The 21,735-nt window shown below is 35.9% G+C and overlaps 1 protein-coding gene across 3 annotated transcripts in view; it reads right to left on the bottom strand.

Annotated features, from left to right (window-relative positions):
* PRKD1 (protein kinase D1) overlaps positions 1 to 21,735 on the bottom strand; it is a 334,328-nt gene that overhangs the window by 72,945 nt on the left and 239,648 nt on the right. For all 3 annotated transcript variants that reach the window (XM_019428046.2, XM_019428045.2, XM_053889317.1), the window contains exons 3-4: positions 6,228 to 6,359; positions 4,448 to 4,608 (exon numbers count right to left, since the gene is read on the bottom strand). In XM_019428046.2, coding sequence (XP_019283591.1) covers positions 4,448 to 4,608; positions 6,228 to 6,359 — 293 coding nt within the window. The remainder of the gene's footprint in view (positions 1 to 4,447; positions 4,609 to 6,227; positions 6,360 to 21,735) is intronic.

A 21,735-nucleotide genomic window follows, 5' to 3' on the forward strand; every position in this document is an offset into this window, starting at 1 on the left:
ATCACTTTTTCCCTTTGACATCAGTGATGTGAGTCCTGTTTAAAAAGGCTTTCCCAACTCCAAGTTCTTGTAGATACCCTTCTCTGTTAGCTCCTAGAATTGTTAGCACCATGAATTGATTTTGTATGTGGTATTAGGTAGGATCAAGATTCATGTTTTCCATACAGATATCCAATTTGTCCTAGAAATATTTGTTGAAAAGATCAGCCTTTTTTCATAGCAGTGATATTCTTGTCAGAAATCAGTTGGCTTTGTCTATATACGTAGTTTCTCAACTCTCTTTGTTTTGTTTGATTGGTTTATTGTTCTGTTGTTGCATAACACCATATTATTATTTTTTTTTTTTTTTAACATTTATTTATTTTTGGGACAGAGAGAGACAGAGCATGAACGGGGGAGGGGCAGAGAGAGAGGGAGACACAGAATCGGAAACAGGCTCCAGGCTCTGAGCCATCAGCCCAGAGCCTGACGCGGGGCTCGAACTCACGGACTGCGAGATCGTGACCTGGCTGAAGTCGGACGCCCAACCGACTGCGCCACCCAGGCGCCCCACCATATTATTTTTTGATACTCAGACCTTGTATAATCTACACTGTCTTAACAGTCGCTTTATAATATGTTTGGAAATTTTCCAGCTCGGTTCTACCTCAGGAGTTCTCAACGCCAGCATGACTGACATTTGGTGCCACTTTGTTGTGGGGGCCATCCTGTGCACTGATCTCTCTGCGATTTCCTTCTAAGACATTGGTCCCTTAAATCCTAATTGCTTTGGTTGCTTTTGGGCACCTCCAAATATTTTGTTCTGTTCTCTTCTATTTTATTCAGCTTGTATAATTGTCCCTTGTAGAACAGTTGATCAGATACAAGCTTCTTCATAGCTAGGAGCAGAAGTTCTGAAAGAGATTATTTCGCTTTTTGCCTAAGATTAGGTCTTGTATAACACGGTTTCAATGGATTTTGATTTTTCCCAAATACTACAAGAACATTTGTAAATAAAAATAAAAAGATGAATAAAGCATAGAGAAATTATAGGATTATTTAATCCTGACTTCTCTTTTGCAATTTTCTTAAGACTATAAAATTAATATAGTCTTAATAAGTATACTTATAGTATATAATATATACTATATATATAATATAATAATATATATGATACATATATATACTTATATATACATAATATATAATATATATAATAAATATCATACATAATACATATATAATATATATAATACATATAATACGTAATATATATAATACAATAATACAATACAACATATTAATGTATCCTACTCAAGGACGTACTTAGTTTTTCTCATTTCCTTCTAATGCTGGTGATGGTGTGCAGAGAGGTATACACCCCTGCTGAGCTGTTATACCATAAATTGACTTCATTTTGGGTCTTCTTAAAAGATGGACTGCTTTATGGTTGGTATAATGAATACCGTTTACTGCCAAAATTGATGATAGATAAAGCCTATCATATGATTTATATTGTTATGCTCATTTTCTATCTTAGTGGCATTACGGAAATCTGAGATTCAATTTAGGTGCCAAAAATGAATAAATTAATAGAATTATCAGTGTCTTAATCTGTATGTGAAATAGTGATTTTATTAAGTCATCAAGTATGGATAGGAGAAACATTTTCCTACATTTGAGAGAAAATCTATACACTTGTCATGGCAGACTTGCAATATGGGTGATATAATGAGATTAATAAGCAATGTCATCTTTATCTTGGTCATCATCTTTTTTGGAAATGGAAAAATATCCCTTATGGTATACAGAACTAAAAGGTTTTACTACTATTGACATAATATTTCTTTTGATTAGGCATTCACTCTAAATTTTAAACTGTAATTACTGACCTTTTCTGCCTTGCCCAGGGATAAAGAGGGACATAGTCACTGTAATCCAACATGCCTGGGTACAGCGGGGTGGCTTTGTTCCTACATAAAGTAAGTAGCCAAGGCATGACCATGACCCAAGGCAACTGGAAAATACGTGCCTTCCTCAAAGCAGGCCAGTATTTCTTCCTTTCTCAGGTATTGGATAAAACAAAAGATAAAGAGGTATCCTATGAAGGCACAAAAAGCTTTGACACATGTAAAACATGACTTTCAGAGCCAGTATGTCAAATAGTATCACAGACATTATTTCCACGGGCATTTCTTATTTAATGGCTACCCGTTGGGCATTTTACACAAGTTTATGAAAGTTTAGGATAACAACATTTTTCAAAGTATTTTATGGCTCCAATATTTTCTCACCTCACAAATATCTGATTTGATCACAATTATACCAGCATTCTTGACAGACATCGTTGAAATTTGATTTTTAAAAATATATATTAAAAAAAAACATTTTAAGCATTCTACTATAAAAATTTCCATTCAGCAAGAAAGCAGTAGTAAGTTCCAACGTTTCATGTAAAACATAACTTGTGATCAACTAATTCAAATGATGAAATAATTTAATTTGGCTAAATAAAGCAATTAAATAATTTGATTTAAAAACTTGTATTATAGTCTATAGATAGGTAACCTAAATTATATTTACGTATAAATGGTATATATTTATAAATATATGCATGTAAATAATTTAAATATGTAATTTAATTTATACTTATAACATGTAAATTATATATGTGATGTTTTGAAGTATATATATGCATGTCTGTGTATATATGTATATACATGTATTTGTGTGTATATGTACATATTATAAAAAGTTGAGAAAGATCTAAAAGAAGAATCTTTAGCATTAATCATCTAATTTATTGTAATAATGAAAGGCTTTAAAGCTTTAGATTTGTTGTGGGATGTTAAATAATTTTTAAAGAATTTGAAAACAATATATAATTAATTTACAATTTTGTTTCTTAAACTTACTTGTAAGTGTTCTATAAATAGTATGAGTCTCAGTGACTATCTTAAAAGCAAGAGTAACTGCTAGCACTTGAAAAGTCACTACTTACAAAAATTCAAACTAAATCAAGGAAGTTTAGAATTGGGAAGCTGACATGAGAGTTAATTTGAAAAAGTAAATAGCTTTTGATTTAAGCACCTTTTTTTTAATGTCTGTTTATTTTTGAGGGTGAGAGAGAAAGTGTGAGTAAGGAAGGGGCAAAGAGAGAGGGGGACAGACGATCTGAAGCAGGCTCTGAACTGACAGCAGAGAGCCCGACATGGGGCTTGAACCCACAAAGTGTGAAATCGTGAGCTCAGCCAAAGTCAGACACTTAACCGACTGAGCCAAACCAGGCGCCCTAATTTAAGCATCTTTCAATGAAAATATCACTAGTTCCAATTAATGCAACATTATGTAATAATATAAAATGATACACATACATTCTGAATAGTTACCAAACATAATATATTCTTCTAGTTAACAGCAGGATTAAGTACTTGCCTTCCTCCAACAGACTCACTTCATGAAAGACTGAAAACACAACAAACTCTCAATTTTAAGTCAGTCATGGGAAAATAGTATGACATTTTCCTATTTACCAAAATGAGCATGCATTTGAATTATATGTCTTGTTCATGCTGTAACAAAATTGAAGTGATAAGGATCACAACAAAATATTTTCCAAACAAGGGACTAATACAACTTTTGAGAGATGTCTTCAAAATTTATTGCCCTTCTCCACATCAAGAGGGATGAATTTAACCTTACTGTTTTAATAATTTTTAATTTTTTTCAATTGATTTTTACAATAGCTAGATTACTAAAAAGTCTTTAGGGGAGGGAGTAAATACAGGAAATTTAAGGCCTCACATTGTTCGCCTATTTTCCTATTTTAAATAATTCACATAATTACCACAATTTTTACTTGGTTGTGAATGTTTGGAAAATTCGAATTTAAATTTCTTAAAAAATATTTAAGTCCTATCCACAAAAGTGTTTAGAGCTAATGGAAATGCTTAAAGCATTTGAGGGCTATTGTTCTCATAGCATTTGTCAATCTGTGTCACCCTGACAATACCCTGGAATGTATGCCAGTATTGCCAACAAATTAAAGACTTTCATTATTTTCATAAGAACAAATTTAAACTTTTCTCCCAGAATAAATATGCAGCTATGTCACAAAGCACTCTAATAAATCTTCAGAGAAGAACATCTTTCATCTTTGGTTTCCCAATTTTGACAAAGTGTGTTTTGCAACATTCACATGTTAGTTTGTGCTGGTCTGGCCCTATGACCACGATGAAACCTTACATATTTTCTAACTGCACTGAGCTCATAAATGAAAGCAAACTCAAAGTTGTTGGATATTTGATGAAGCACTGACCAGTCTACAGTACAAACCCTGAAGAAACACAGTCAATAACACCCTGGCTGTGTCCTCCCTCCCGGGGTGCTGTCTTGGATTGACACTGTCATCTCATTGTCCCACAGATCTCTCATGCAAATGGATAAATGGAAAAACAGGAAGCTGTACCAGGAGGGGCTCGTCAGGGGCACTGGTGGAGAGCTCAGCAGATGCTGTGCGGATGGTGCTGAGCCCAGTGAGAGAAACGTTCGAGAGCCTTCTCCTCCTCACGCCACTGCAATTGTTGGGGATTTTAAATGCACATCTCTTATGGTAATTCAGTCCGCATCCTGGAAAGAGAAAGTAAAAATGATTTTTGTTCAACCATAAATTAAAAGCTCTTCTAGTATCAAGTTATGCATTTTTAAAAATAGTATTGTTTTCGTTTTTCTTGAGGCTATTTAGAAATTCAAATTTTCTTTTGAGCTTTTTCTGTTTTCTTTTCAGAAATTGTAAATAAGGTGGGTTTTGAATTCTGAGTCTTTTGGACGAGCTCAGCAACTACTCTGGTTATCATTTTTGTTTAAATATTCTTGGATATAATGGACTTGGACTTTAAGGGATCTAGCAAAAACAAAAACAAAAACAGAAACAAAAAAACCCAAAACCAACCAAACAAAAAAAGAAAAAACAAAAAACAAAAAAAAACAAAGAGATCGCCTGAGGCTTTTTTAGCTGCCACAAGTTAATGTGAGTGGACACATAAGGGAAAGTTAATCACAGTGCATCACAACTTTTGAACTTGATGTGAATCCTGGCTCTATAATTTTTTTGTTTACATGACCTTGCTCAGTTTGGCTATCAATAAAATACGGATAATAACTACCTTGTAGAATTGTTAAGAAACATGTTACATTTCTTTACATGCTGGTTTCCACATTTTAGATAATTAGGAAAGCACCATTTTTTGTTTGATGTTTCCACTATGTATAGTTCCCTGTGTGTCACACAGGAGGCCAGAAAATTTCCATAAAGCCACACTTCAGGCAGTTTCTTCTAAGTCACTGTCACCTAACTTGTCTTCTCACAGACAGAAATTCAAAAACTGTGGTTAGCTTATTTCTAGGTTGCATCATAAATGCTTGGTTATATTGGCCAAAGTTCAAACAGCTCTACCTCCTACAACTCAGAGAGAACACTGTATGATTGGAGTATTTTTAAGATTTATAATGGTGTTCTAGCCACTTGAGTTTAAAGAGTTCTTTTCATGGTAAAGTTCATTTTATGGCAAACTATGCTATTGTTAGGAACATGGGTACAAGTTCCAGGCCACCACTCTACAGCTGATTGACCTTGCATGGTTTAATTAACCTCCTAAATTTCTGCTAATTTCAACAAACATTTAGCGAATGCCTACGAATCAAAATTCCAACATGGGGTGCCTGGGCGTCTCAGTCGGTTACACATCTGACTTCGGCTCAGGTCATGATCTCATGGTTTCGGAGTTCGATCCCCGCATTGGGCTCTGTGCTGACAGCTCAGAGCCTAGAGTCTGCTTTGGATTCTGTGTCTCCCTCTCTCTCTGCCCCTTCCCCATTCTTGCTCTCTCTCTCTGTCTCTCAAAAAAAAAAAAATAATAATAAATATTAAAAAGAATTTTTTAAAAATATTGAAAAAATTCCAACTTAAGAAGCAATTATTATTTTCAGTTTGTTGCCAAAATAACCAACACAAAAGAAACACATCCACGTAGTACAGGGAAAATGATATGAGAATCAGGTTTCCCAGATCAGAGCAAATAAGCTCAAAACAGGAAATGTAAAGAAATGAACAGAGCAGAATCCATGCATCCCCAAAATTGGTGGAAGACATAAAGTTAAGAAGACATTATTGTAGAGGGCACAACATAAGCAGGTAACTTACGTGTTCCAGCATGGGATCGACTTGGTTGGGAAGGAAAAGACCTTACCTTCGCATTTAAGGCCTTGACGCACCAAACCCCACAGCATTTCTCCACAGTGATCACAGAAAGCCGGAGCTCTATACGAGTGAACAAAAAGAGTGTGGGGACGAATTTGAAAGTCTTCAAAGGTGGCAGAAGCTGTAAAAATAGTAACATTGGAAAATAAGTCAAATAGATACTCTGACCTACAGATAATTAGCATACAGGATAATTATTTTTTTAATGTTTATTTAGTTTTGAGAGAGAGAAAGACAGAGAGAGACAGAGTGCAAGTGGGGGAGGAGCATAAAGAGAGAGAGGGAGACAGAATCTGAGGCAGGCTCCAGGCTCCCAGCTCTGAGCTGTCAGCACAGAGCCCCATGCAGGGCTGGAACTCAGGAACTGTGAGATCATGACCTGAGTCAAAACCAAGAGCCTGATGTTTAAGGGACTGAGCCACCCAGAAGCCCTCAGGATAATTAAATATGTAAATATGGATCGAACTCTCCGGGCAAGGTCAGGAAAGATAAGATGCAACATTGCTTGGCTTTAGTGGTGGGACTCCATTGTTCTCACCCACAGCTTTACAGCTGGTGGCAACCCCCTCGCTCTTCTTCCCGCTAGTCAAAGTTTCAGGACACTTTGATGATAGGCAAAATGTGGAAGAAAGCATGAATGAAAGGACAGTTCAATAAGATTTACAAACACCTGCTCTTACTTAAAAATGTTTTGCTTTTTCTTCTCCAAAAAGGCAGTAAGAAATATTAATAGAAAAAAAGAAAACTTGATGGATTGAATTTAGACAGATCAGAAGATGGTATACTTGACTATGACCATGAAAAGGTATATCAGAAGGGGGAGTGTCCCTCTGGGAGACAGGTAAGAAATCTGAGCAGCCTCTTCTTGGGGAGATAGAGTTGTTTGACCTCTTAAGGCAAGATAACCAAGCATTTATAACAAAGTGACCTCTTCACCAATATGTCAGAGAGATTTAATACATACACTGGTGAATTCCAGTCCACTCTTTAAGAAATACACGTTACCAAATCATACTCATGATGCAGGGTACGTTTTGTTTTCGCATATTGTTACTGAGTCTATATAACATTCCTGCAGAGTATTGAAATTGATTATTTTTTAATTATATTTTTCCAAATAATATTTCTTATTGTGTTACAAAAGTAGTTCATGCTTTTTGTTGTTGTTCGTATCAAGAAATAGAATGATACAGAGAATTGAAAGTAAAAGACCACTCACTTTTCCCATATTCTAATGGGTAGGGGGTATATCTTTTGAGACTTATTTGCATACATAGCCTAACGATGAGCCTATCCAGTACAGTCCAGAATGCCGTCCTGGGAGGGAGAAGAACTGGATCCAGCTTAGACATTACTCAAATGACACTTCACCTAATCATCATGAGCCTGTTTCTCATACATAAAAAGAGAAGGTCTGACTGATAGTAACTTCTCCAAGCCCTAAAAGTTTACACTTCCATTAATGTTAGGACCATGTGTGCTTGATTTCACAAGGTTTTATTCAAAGAGAATTTGGGGCGAAACTTAGGCCTTAAATATATTGTTCTATTCTTTCTTTCTCTTCCTTCTGGTTGTCTTCTTGCCTTACTTTTTCTACACATATTTGTTAAGCACCTTCAACGTTGTCAATGGTACAACTGGGCATGAAGATCTAATGATGAGTAACACTTCTTTACAGAGTCTACCAAACTAGCAAGAAAGAAGAGTAAAAACAAACAAACCCACAATAAGTATAAAATAACTTCTAAGGTTCAGAGAAACTACAAAATGTGACCTAAGATACTGAATAGAACTAAAACTACAATCTGTAGGCGTTCTGGTTCCCAATTCATGTCCTTTTCACCACACCAGTGATACATCTTATCTTCCTTACCTCTGCCCAAAGAGTTATATCCAATAGCCCCATGATGTGGGAAATAAATAGTTGCAGTTTTCCTATTGTGGCCTTGGAGAGCAGGCTATCGGCTAACAAATCACTCACTGAGTGTACTTAGAAGTGCTTTCACCTTGCTAACTCAAGTATGCAAGGTGGGAGAGAGTGCATACTAAAAATGTAGGCCATTCACCTCTGCTACGTAGTTGTCCAAAATTAGGAGGACAACTTTGAGGGTATCGCATCTGTTAGGGCAAGTGACAATACAACATACAGGAAAGTGAATCACTTTTACCAGAAAGAATATTGCTGATGGTTCACATGACATACAATTGGATTATAATAAGAGAAAAATTTTAATGGGTTGGTTTTTCTTTGAGGCTTGAATAAAAACACTTTATTCCAAATTAACGTGCTTTAATGTTGAAAATCACCTGTCATCAACTTATTAAAATTATTACTTTTATTCAGTTGGAAAGATAATTAAAATAACAACAATAATTAAGATTTACTGTGCTCTTGGTATATACTGGATACTATGCTAAGAGATTAAGTGTGGGAAGAAGAAGGTGATCAAAGAACCACAAACGACCATGTACCAACACGGCCTACATGAAGTTCTGACTAGAACTTACAATTCTTTATAAAAAGGATTTCAACTGAAATAAGTTTGAGAAATTGCATGTTAGGTTTCTCACTTTAAGATTCACAATATTATGGTCAATGCTTATCAGTAAAGGAGTACGATTTGGGTACTAATCATCTACTTTTGTGGTCTGGTCAAAACGTGTCTAATTTGGGAATGCAAAATTCTCTTTAAAACTGAGTTCTCTTACTATTGGACAAAAAAATTTTTTTCTAAATATCAAAAAAAAAAAAATACTGTGTGCCAATCATTAACTCCTTGCTCCTCCCCCACTCCCACACACACCAGAAGTCACCCCTCAGGACCAAACATCTATGACAATACTATAATATCAATTAGTTAATAATTACTGTAGTTTTCAAAATAAGAAACATTAGTATTTGAGAATACTAATACTAAGGTGCACTTAGATATTTTTGAATTAATCAGAAAAAATATAAATAATTAAACTGAAGTTTTTCAATGACCACACGCCTTCTCCACTCACACCCCACCCCCCTAATTTATGTCAGGTAAGTTTGTTTTTTCACTTTTTGAAGGGTATTAACATTCATAAGCAGTTAGCACCCTTGACTTATGTTTAAATGCCATTTTCTAAAGTTCAATTTTAATATTCTCCTGTTAATTTTAGAATAATTAAATACATTTTTAAAATAAAACTACCAAGTGTGGGGAGGTTTTCCATCCATTTGAAATCAAAGCACAACATCCATTCATTATGAATTTACCTGTTCTGCACCCTGGGGGAAATCAGCATTAGCTGAGTGTATGCATGCCATCTCACCTAATCACAAAATTGCACTTCAGAGATAATCACTTAGTACAGGAAAACAAAGTGAATGCTGTAATTCCATTTCACTTAAGTTTTGGAATCAAAATGGACAGATAAGGGAAGGAATATTAAAGAGTCTAGAGGTTCCAAGAGAGGAACAATGTGCTATCTGTCAGTATGTCATAATCAATCAACCGACCTAAATTAAAAGCATGTGACAGGGCTACAAACTCGGCACAATGGGCCCTTATACTGGTATTTGTGTCTCTTTGATTTGCTCTATTCAAAGTCTATTGTTATGCTCCAGTGTGCAGGAGAGGAGAAAATGACATGCTTTCCTTAGTCATTGAGCATTTGAAACAGGTAATTGAGCCAAAATCTCTAAAATAATCAGTAATTCTCTTAAGGTTCATTATGAATTGTTGCACAAAATGGAATAAACTGTTTGGTTAGCAGCACAGAAGATGAGGCAAAATAAATAATCTCTGGAGGTCAAAACTATTTGCATAATAAAATAAAATAATGTCAGCTCCTCCAAGATTTCCAGTATTTTTTTTTATTATTGGTAATTTTGGCAATTTGGGAGAAGCATTAACTCTTTCCAGCATCAATGATTTGGGACAGATGCAATAAGAGAAAAGGTTAACACGCTGCAAGTATTATCTCATTCTATTTTTCACAAGCAATCTATGACATAGGTATTATTATTATCCCCACTTTACAAGTGAGAACACTGAGTCTCCGAGAAATTAAGGAGCTGTCCTAGGTAACAGAGGATCTTGGTTCGGTCTTCACACCCTGAACCATATGAATTCTCTAAGCCACTCTGAATCAAATTATCATATTTCTCTGTCCATTAAAACATTATGGATTATAAACTGCATCTTTATTTTATGAGTCTCTAGAGAAGATTTTTTAAAATTGCAATGAAATATAACACATTATCCTAGTATCATGCATCCTTATCTCAGAGATGTAAAAGATACTGGGGAGAAAAAGAGTCCATGAAATTAACACGTAGAGTGAAATTAATTCAGTTTGTGATCAAATATCGTTTTAAAAGCTTTCTGCATGAACTTCATTTTTTGAAATCCTTCTGCCTCCAAACAAATTGGGAGTTAGTAACAATAACTGGTTTCTAAATTGTTACAAAAATCAAAGGTAATGCATCACTAACAGCCAACTGGAATTTTGTATCCACACAATAACCAGTGTTGCCACATTCAATTGATACAGTCTGGCCAAGAGCAAAACATTATGAAGTTTCTTAAAGCTCTTAAGATTTGTAGATAAATTTCCTTTTTCCTTAACCTCCAGAATATTGAAAATAGCTTCTGGATACCATTCCCACATAAATATACCTACTCATCAGTTTTAAGGTATGAGGTATGGATAAGGAACCATGTCTACTTGCATATCCTATCTTGCATCCAGACACACACATAATATACATACATCATCCTCTGTTTCCTGAGAGCTTCCATTATTGCAATGATGACTCCTCACATATCGGTTTATTGCATTTATGAATGTCAAATTAAAAAAAAAGATTTCTTTAATACTGAGACCCAAACACTCTTCTGTAACTTCTACATGGCCCACGTCTTTAGTAAAATAGCTCATGGTGGCCAAGAAGTCCATTCTTCAAGCACAGAATTGAATGATGCTGGTTTTATTAGTATATCTACAACCTACCAGGTAATGTAGTGTATGTTTGAAATACAAAAATGACAAGGAAAAGTACGTGTTGTTGAGGGTTCAAAATCAAACGTGGATGAGAGACTCATAACTAATCATAATAGAAAATGCAGAGATGCAAACACCAAAGAAAGGGTGACTAGAACTAACTGGGTCTCTCAGAGAAAGCTTCATCAAGGATGGACATTGAACAGAATCTTGAAGGATGAAGTGTGCTACATTTAGAAAAAAAGAGAACGGGGTTAAGAGAGAACATTTTTATGTAGTCTGATTTGACTTAATTATAGCCAATTTTAGGATTATCTACATATTTCTTTATAATTATAATTACTGTGAGTTCTTGATATTTCATCTTTGCTGCACTGTTAGGACAGTTAGCAAAGTGACTCCGACTTTCCATGTGCATGTACCTGAAGGATGACAATACATCATTTCCATGCTATTGTGGCCCAAGTATTTGACAGTGTTTGCAAAATTAAGCTTGCATATATCTGTACTACCTCTGCTTACCCATACACTCATATCTGTCCCCTGAGGCTGGTGATTTCTTTTTGCTTCTTCATTTGTCCCAGTCCCTCCAAGCCATGGGCTTTTTTTTTTTTTTTTAATGTTTATTTATTTATTTTGAGAGGGAGAGGGAGAGCACGAGTGGTGGAGGGGCAGAGAGAGGGAGAGAGAGAATCCCAAGCAGACTCTGCACTATCAGCACAGAGCCCGACCTGGGGCTCAAACCCATGAACCAAACTGTGAGGTCACGACCTGACCCGAAATCAAGAATTGGAGCCACCCAGGTGCCCCACTCCAAGTCATGTCTGTACCCCACTCCAAGTCATGTACTGGTTTCTCCCTTTGAAGAAACGAGAGATGGGAATTTCTATTTTTGACTTATATCTGACCAGAAAAATGTGAGTGAGGTGCAATGATGGGAACTTGGGAGGCTATGAATATCCCAGAGGGTATAGCAGCCAAGAGAAAGAAACCCATAAAATGTGTTTAGATATGTTGATTAGGCAGTTCAGAAAGTTCTGGGAAAATATTTTATAGGTCCACAGCCAGAGGACCTTAAAAAATGGCTCTGAAAGGAATGATCTCTCAAGCCAATTGATAGCACAATAACAAGTTACCCTAATTAGGAAGAAAAAGGAGGGGTGGCTACAGAAGCTGGCATAACTGCTCAGGGAAGTCTCCGATCAGCTCCTACTGAGAAAGAAAATGCAGCAGTTACAGAAGGAGTGGCACAGAGTCCGGTGAAGGTGAATGTGGCTCCAGTTAACGAGAGCCACCTCAAGAAGACTAAGAGAAGAAAAACCCAAAGCTCTGAAAAAGTCTGAAACACAGCAAAAGACCTTTCAGTTGTGTTATATGTGGAAAGAATGAAGCAGAGATAGTCCTGAACCATGAAAAACAAATAGTTTAATGCTAATACATGAAATAGAAAAAGCTAAACTCTTCAGCTGCAATATTTTCCTATCTGTCCTAGGAGAAGGGAACTATTTTCAAACAACAAAAATTAGAAAAAAAAATATATTTGAGAAGAAAACAGAGTAGATGAACAAAGACTATCTAAGAGCTTTAAATGAACTATTTTAAACAGGCCCAAACATTTAAACAGGCCAAAATTATATAGGAGGGCTCAAAATTCACTTTTAAACTTTAAAGGTTTTTTATTTTTTTATTTTGAGAGAGACAGCATGAGCAGATAAGGGACAGAGATAGAGGGAAAGAGAGAGAATCTCAAGCAGGTTCTGTGCTGTGTGGAGCCTGATGCGAGGCTAGAACTCATGAACCATGAGATCATGACCTGAGCCGAAATCAAGAGTTGGAGGCTTAACCGACTGAGCCACCCAGGTGTCCCCCACTTTCAATCTTAAGAAAACACCTACCGCAATATTTAGCAATATTCTAACAGAATCTTATTGGGCTTAATGAAATTATTCTAAAGGCCCTCTCTAAGAAAAATAGAACATATTCTGATAGGAATGGGAAAGCTGAAAAGGAGAGTAATGAAGAAATTTAGCCCTAGTTGCTTTCAAAATATTCTGTAAAACTATGATATTTAAAAATGTGCTGGCTGTGCATAAGACAAAAGAGAAATTAAAAAAGACAGATACCGATAGTACAGTAATCCATTCTATGTATGAATTTAAAATATGATAGAGGAAATATCATAAATCAATGCAGCAGGAAAACATTATTTAACAAATGATTAGTAATTAACTAACTGGGGGGAAAATACAATTTAGGAGCTTTAGGAATTAAGGAAACACAGCAAATTTCCTATGTTATATGTGTGTGTGTGTGTGTGTGTGTGTGTGTGTGTGTGTGTGTTTGTACACACACACGTATGTATAATATCATATTACATAAATTATACCTGGTGAGTAAAAACTTAAAACACCAATCCAAGAAAACAGAAATGAATGCTCATCAAATCCGTAAAAGAAAAATGACTTTAAAAGTAAGAGGAGCTCATAAATCTTAACAGTGATGGAAGAAAGTGAATGAAAAATTTCATTAGCATGATTATGTAGCAGGCACTACTGGATGACTTGCCAAAGGATCATAAGAAGAGTTTTTTTGAGCATAGTTACAATAGGTATATTTATAATGACTATATAAGGCTAGGTCACAGAAAGCTAATTATGTCAATACTTTCAGGTATTTAGAATATAATTACTAACATTTGAGGAGAGACCCTATGCATTGTTCGACACCGGGCGTACAGGTGACAAGGCCTATGTTCTACTACAAAAATTAGTAAAGTCTGCCATGCATTCATTCTTGCTCAGAAAGAAAGAAATCCTTCTCCTTCTTCCGCTCCTCCCCCTCCCCCTCCTCCTGCTTCTTCTTCTTTTTTTTTTTTTTTTTTTTTTCCCTCTCTCTGTTTAACCAGAAGCAAGCAGTAGGACCACAGGAGTGTGTTTGATAGCAGGGCTAAAACCCTGCTCAGGAAGCAGTTCATGAACCAGGAGAGTTATAGTTAATGTCTGAGTGACCCACCCTTTCTTTCCCTCCCGGGCAAATGAACTCAGTGGCTGTTGCAGAACATCTGCTTTAGAAGTAGCAATGTCTCCCCTCCTTCCCGGAAGGCGCTACCAGGAAGAAACAGATACAAAACGGCAGCCCATGTAATTAAAGGCTGGCTATAGGGCTGCGTTATTTTATTCCATCTATTTCTATACTGAGAAGTCCACTGGGAACACTATCCTCAACATTAAGTAGGTTACACAATCAATGTGGGGCTTGAACTCACAACCCTAAGATCAAGAGTCACATGTTCTACTGATTGAGACAGCCAGGTGCCCCCTTCCTCTCAACATACTTTTTGCTGGAGCCACTACTGATGTATGCTCCCTGTCTTTCACACAAACCTTTGATTTGTTTAGCATGTGGCTACCCCTAGGTATCTAACTCTGCTTATCCCCAAATTCAGCTCTGGGAAGCCTCTGATGCTATGATTGTCCCCCCCCCCCCACCTCCGATGTAAACTGTCCTCTTCCCTGTTCTCATAGGCTCATGGGCACACTTGTATTATAAAATGTATCAGTCTATACTGCAACTCCTTACTCTTTTATCTGTTCACTTCTGACATAACATTGCTGGGGATAGAGATCATACCTTCTCTGTTTATATCCACATAGTAAATAATCATTTAATATGACTCAACCATGGTTGAATACATAACACAATGCCTTCAAAACTTACAGGCTTGTCTGCAGTTCTAAGGTTCTACATTTTATTAAGTCCCAACAATCTGCAAATACAGTATTTGAAGTTCAAAGTCAAAGCCCATCAAAACCATAATTTGGATCACATTTTAAAAAGCGTCTAGCAATGCTTTCCAGAGATGTCCTTGCTAGTTCCTTATTAATGTAAAGGCAGTATGGTGTAGGTAGTGATGAAAATCATGGATACAGTGTCAGAACAGACCTGGCTACTACAGACCTGGGTACTAATCTTGGTCATAGCAAATGAGTGAAGACCTGGCTACTACTAATCTTGGTCATAGCAAATGAGTGACCTTGAGTAAGTCACAGTTCACCTCTCTGAACCTGACTGTCCCTGTCTATTAAACTGGCTTAGTAAAGCTCTCCCGCCTGGGCTGTAAGGAAGACACAAAGTAACTAGCACAGTCCCAGTGGTGATTATCCCCAAAATGTCTTAGCATAGTTTAGATTAACAGTATGGGTTTTGATGAAATAACTGAATACTATTATTAGCGGTAGCATCAATATTATTTATAATTCTTATTACTGTCATCTTCAATATTAATAGGAGGCAATACTGCTTTTAAATCTAATACCAATGCATAGCACTTAAAAAATCTAAGGGCTTTAAAAACTATTACTGTTTGTTCCCTCTACTACCTTATAAAGAATATGTTTCCACTCCAGAGGAAATTGCTTTTCTATCATCCACTGCGCTGGTTAACACTAATTAAATGGAGCTAAGCCCATAGGACTGTTTCTATCTAGTTCCTTCTCTAAAATGAATCAATTAACAGTTGGGAATTGCCATGGGGAAAGAAGGGTCACCACAGCCTGATGTGACTGAATGACAAATGCCACAGCTGGAAAGAGATTAGAGAGCATCTCAGGTCAAGAAAACATAAATGGTTGCCCCATGTGTCCAACATGGAGGAAAAAGAAAATTAAGTAAAAATGTCATGGAGTCAAATTCTAGCTAATGAGTGCAGGCTCTGCAGGCACCCTGAATGAAGGAAAGAAAGGTCAAGTCTGTTTCTTAGAAAGCTCTGGAGTGTACAGGAAACGTTATACCTTTAAAAGGATAATGACCTCATTTACATGAGGAACACCCGCATACAAATCGCCCTTTAGACTACTTACAAAAGGCTATTAGGCAAGGCTAGGTAGGTGCTATCTGAAATGCTCTGATAGGCAGCAGGGTTTCTGGCAACAAATGGCATCACTGATGTCAAATACATTTGCACACAGAGACACCAGGCTGAGGTCCTATAGGCTTTGCTTCAAGTTTAAGTCTCATTGTACCTTTCATAAAAACAGATGCTTACTTTTGATCATAAACAAAAACACCCTTAAACTCTGTGAAATCTGCTGGGTATTCCCACTGCAGAAGAAGCAAGAGTAAGAGCGAGAGCTGAATGGAATCCAGGGCTTGCCGCAGGCAGGAATCTTTCCCGGCTGCTGCTCAGGGCACCAAGAGAAGGGGATGCGCAGCTGAGGAACTCCCTGGGTTCTTTTAGAAGAAATCAGGCTGACCGATTCATTGGTCTACTCTGCCTCATTAAAATAAGGGCTTTTATTCATTGAAAATCTGAGTTTATGCTTTTTAGTTACCTGTATTGAGGTACAACTTACAGTAAGTAAAATCTGCCCTTTTTTGTGTACCATTTTCACAAGCATACAATTGTGTAACTAACACCATAATGGAGATATGCACCAATTTTATCAACTCCTCCCAAATTCCCCCTTTCCCCCATGCAGACAATCCCCTCATCAGCCCCAGCCCCTGGCAACCACTGATTTATTCTCTGCTCCTTTTCCAAGATGTCATATAAATGTAGCCTTTTGAGTATAGCTTCAGCCAACATGATGTATTTGAACTTCATCCATGTTGTGTGTGCATCCATAGCTCAGTCCTTTTTATTGCTGAGTTGTATTCCATTTGGTTGATAAGTTACCCTTTGTTTACCAATTCCCCAGCTGAATCCTTTCAATAGGCCATCAGTTTATCCATTTACCAGGGCATTAGGGTATAGGGTCATATTGAGATTGAGGGTGGTAGGGCTCTAGGGTCCAGAGCCTGGGTTCCAGTAGGAGGAAGAGGTGGAAAAAAATGTTTATCTGTGATCTGTACAGAATATCCATAACATGGGGACTTCACTGTTAAAAACAATTTCTTTTTTACAACACTGGACAGCGAATGACTTTGAGAGCAGATAAGGTGGCCTCTCTGTACTTCATTTCCCGCATCTTTTGAAATGGGTATAATTATAAACTCAACTAATACTTTCACAATCATTTCAATGAGCAAACATTTAAAACTAGCAGTACTATATTTGGTACTACACTGTGGTAGTACATAAAGTATGGTAAGATATAGTAGACATTTTCTCAAATATATATGCAAATGCAGATAGATCATATATATATCATATGTATATATATATTTGCATATATATGCAAATGCAAATAGATCATAGATTTAAATACAAAACCTAAGCCATAAAACTTCTAGAGGACGAGCTTAGAAAAAATGTTTGTGACCTTGGTCTAAGCAAAGATTTCTTAGATACAACAACAAAAACTTAATTAATTTTTAAAAACTGATAGACTTCATCAAAATGAAAAACTTCCGATATTCAAAAGCTCTATTAAAAAAATGAAGAGAAAAGCAACAGTCAGAGGAAATATTTGCCAGGTACATTTCCTTGATAAAGGGCTTGTATCCAGAATATATTAAAAACTCCCAACAATATTAAGAAAAGAACCAAAAAAAAAAAAAAAAAAAAGGAGCCAAAGGTTTGAAAGACAGTTGATGATCAAAGAAGTTCCATAGATGGTAAATACACATAGGAAACCTAGTTCAGCGTGGGAACATATGGCAGGTTCGGTGGGCTTTGGTATGCTAGTTTGGGACCATTATCTCCATTTATGATATTCGTTCAGTCACAAAATCATTCTTGTTCTAAATATTTAATTTATACATTAATGATTTGGGAATATAACTCATATATAGGTCTATCTATATATTTTTATTTTTTTTATTATCTATAGTCTTTTTGGCTACTCATATCACATTCCATCTTTGTGAATGAAATCACAAACTTTGGTCCTCACTTCAGAAAATATTTTGGGAGATTAAGTCATCATTACCAAACAATTTTTAGAAAACACCGTAAGTAATTGCAGAGTATGATTTTTAATCTAAAATTAACTGGGTTTGGACAAGCTTTAGTTGGTTTTGTACAACAACTTTCATGTTCCGATTATCAAAATTCTCTGCATGTGTATGGTAAATGAATCATTATTGCAACTTAGTTCATTTCCTCATTAAATATACATTTTATTCTCATATGGTGCTATTATAGTCGTATCTGATTTTAGCATTTATTCCAATTCCATTTTCTCGTCTTAAATTGCAAATCCCAATGTCATTATTATTTAAAGCAACAAAGGGTTAATTTTATCAGCATATAAATTCTAAACAAGCTATCTAGTGATTTCAGAATAATAGAGGACATATAGCATAGGAAAAAATGTTTAAAAGAAGACAGATGTAAATTTTTCTCTAAATTTGATGTTTCCTATTATGGTTAGTTCAGGTAGTAATGTTTTCCTAGTAAGACTTACTGGCATTGAGGGGGAAGGGAGCAAAGCAGTTTTCAAATTATATATGCAATCCTTAAAATTTGGATAGTTGCTCCTTTCCTAGTCTAGAGGACTAGTCTCCTGTGATTATTATTCCACATGATGGCAGAGTTCACTTTGTGCTGGGCATGTAGATAGCACAGAGGCAGAAAGGACTATGTTGTTCAATACAGTGTAAGGGGCTAGGAATGCCAGCTCTGGAGCAAGACTGCCTGGTCTGAAATCCAGCTTCACCACTTACGAGGTGTCTGACCTGGACCATGATTCCTGATTCTGTGGGTCTTGGTGACCGCATCCATAAAATGAGAGTGGTAACTATAACCATAATTCAGGGTTTGAATGAGGACAAATTAGGCTAAAAATCATAGACACTTTCAAGAGGGAAGTTCTGGAGAATAATTTAGATGATCCTGAATGCAGACATACATACGGATTTTCCAAATCATCATATCCACTGCAAATTACTATCACTTTGTTCTTGACAATATTTCTACTTCATTTCTATTTGCAGTGTTATTCCATTTGCTAAGAACTTCCTGAACGATGCTGAATACTAATAAAGATAGCTCTTTTCTTGTTAACCTTAATTAGACAGTGACTTGCACATTCTTGTTAAAAATCATATTGTTGATTTAAGTCAAGTATTCCTATTGCTTTAAGATAATATAAAATTCATGCCAGGTTATAAAAATTGACTTATTAATAATGTCAAATCAACTTTTTATTCCTAGAATAACCAAGGAATTATTATTTTGTATTATTCTCCTGTATTCTTATGAATTCTATTTTTCTCAACACTTTATTTAGGACTTTTGCATCCAGAAAGCAAAAATATTTCATTAATTGCATGTGGGTTCAGATTTCAGATATTCCTGGGTTTTAAGTACAATTTTACTACTAAGTAACTGGGTGATTCCTGGTAAATTATTTAACTTTTCTATACCCTGAAAAAGGCTTATCATAGTGCCTAGTGAATGGTAAGTGTTCTCCAACATTAACCATCCCATTAGTGGACATGGGAGTGGAAGAAAACAGTTTCCTTTCTGTCTTAGTCTATATGGGTCGCTCTAACAAAACACTACAGACTCTATAGCTTGTAAACAACAGTTCTAGAGACTGGGAAGTCCAAGACCAAGGGAATGGAAGATTCAGTTTCTGTGAGAGTCTGCATCCTGGTTCACAGATGGGTGTCTTTCCCTGTCACTAAAAGTACATGTTAGAAGAGGCAACAGAATTCTCTGGGCTATCTTTTATAAGGGCACTATCCCACGAGGATCTACCTTCATGACCTATTCCCCTCTAATACCATCAGTTTGGGGGTAGGATTTCAACATGAAGTTCAGAGACATAAACACTCAATCCATTGCAATTTCCTTTTCTTACTTATAATGTCTTTTCCAGGTTTCAGTGTTAAAGTTTTGCTGGATTTGGCTAAATAATTAGACAAGATTTTCAACTTTTATGTGTTCTGAAATAGTTTCTGCTTAAGTGTTTGATGGGAATTTCACCAAAATTGGCTATACAATGTTCTTTTTTTGAGTGGGTGGAGAGAAAGTTGGGGAGTTGGTGTATCATAAACAAATTCCAATTTTTTTCTATCAAAACGTATGTGTATGTGAGTGCATGTACCAGAGAGTAAAGAGGACATTCCAATAAATTATTACAATCCAAATCATATAATAGTGAATAAATCTTACTATTAAAATGTATTTCAGTACTTAATTGATTCTAATTGCATCTCTGATGAAAATAATGGATTTTAACATAAATGTGCAAATTTAAATTAATAAATTGTGAATATTTAAATCGCAACACAATTAGCATACATTTAACATGATAATCCTTACCTTAAATCACAAAATATTATTTGAAATGATAATAAGTAAGCATTAAAATAAACATTAAAAACAGAGAATGCTTTGTACATTAACTTCCAGCTCTAGGTAAGTTAAAAGCTTCGGCCATTAGAAAGTGCTGCATGTTAATGGAAGGCCATATGGCAGGAGAGAGTGCAATCATTTTCCTGGATTCCTTTTAGTAATTTTCCTAAATGAAAATGATAAGGAAAAAAAAGCACAAAACTCAGAAACCAAGCCATGTGCCATATTTATCTAAAAAGCTGATGAAAATAAACCCTAAAAGTGGGAGATATTTTTTTAAAAAAATGGAAAAATAAACCTTTAAGATGGAAGAAAACTGATGTGATAATAAGCAGAAAATAGATTAAACATGTACCATGTGGAAATTTTAGCCCATCTTCCTAAAGTGTGCTATAAACATAATATTAGCATAAGTGATTCTGAGCAAAATGTTCCAAAAGGTGATTTTGCCTGTAAGATTATTACATTTGGTACAGCTTTGAAGTCTTTTCAAAGGCCATTGTTCTTGGCACTCAGAGATTGGATCTGGCCTTCAACATTTCTTGGCTCACTCCACATTTACAGTAACACTCTCTGGATTATTTCTACACTCAACATGATCAAACCAAACAAATACAGCCTTCTCCAAGATATTTAAAAGAAAGTAGCAAAAGATTCATGGTCAGTCCTCTAGGATTTTATATTCCAGCTGAGGAAAGATGGTAATATACTCACAAGCAAACAAAATAGGTCAAGTAGACTATAATGCAGTATGTAACCAGACATGGACTTGGAGATTGTCAAGGTCAGGAAGAGTACCAGGCAAGGAGAAGGGAGATTGCCTAGAATGACATGCTGTAAAAGATGAAGGAGAGTATAAATCTTGGATTGAGGAAGAAACAGAATTTCTCAGGCAGAAACACAATAAGGTTCAGAAGAGGAAATCAATGTGGGAAGTTTGGGATACTGAAGGAATCAGCATGACTGGATGAGGTTACTATAGTCAACAAACGGGCAAGACAGTGAATACTTTATTTGGGATTAGCTGGTGGCCAACCTTGGTATTTTAAGTTGAAGCTCTAGAATGCAGTAAGACATCATTTAAAACATTTTTTTAAAAATGACTGGAATTTATTTTAGCTAAAAGTATCATGTACACAGAAAAGCATATGTAACATATGAGTAGGTTAAAGAACAATAATAAACAGTCATTGTACTCTCCATCCAACTGAAGAAAATTACCATTATCTTAGAAACAGCCTTGTGACCCCCTCCCCAGCTAAGTGGATTATGTAGA

This window comes from Panthera pardus, unplaced genomic scaffold (assembly GCF_024362965.1).
Source record: "Panthera pardus isolate Hobbes unplaced genomic scaffold, ASM2436296v1 HiC_scaffold_24, whole genome shotgun sequence".
Taxonomy (NCBI): Eukaryota; Metazoa; Chordata; class Mammalia; order Carnivora; family Felidae; genus Panthera; species Panthera pardus.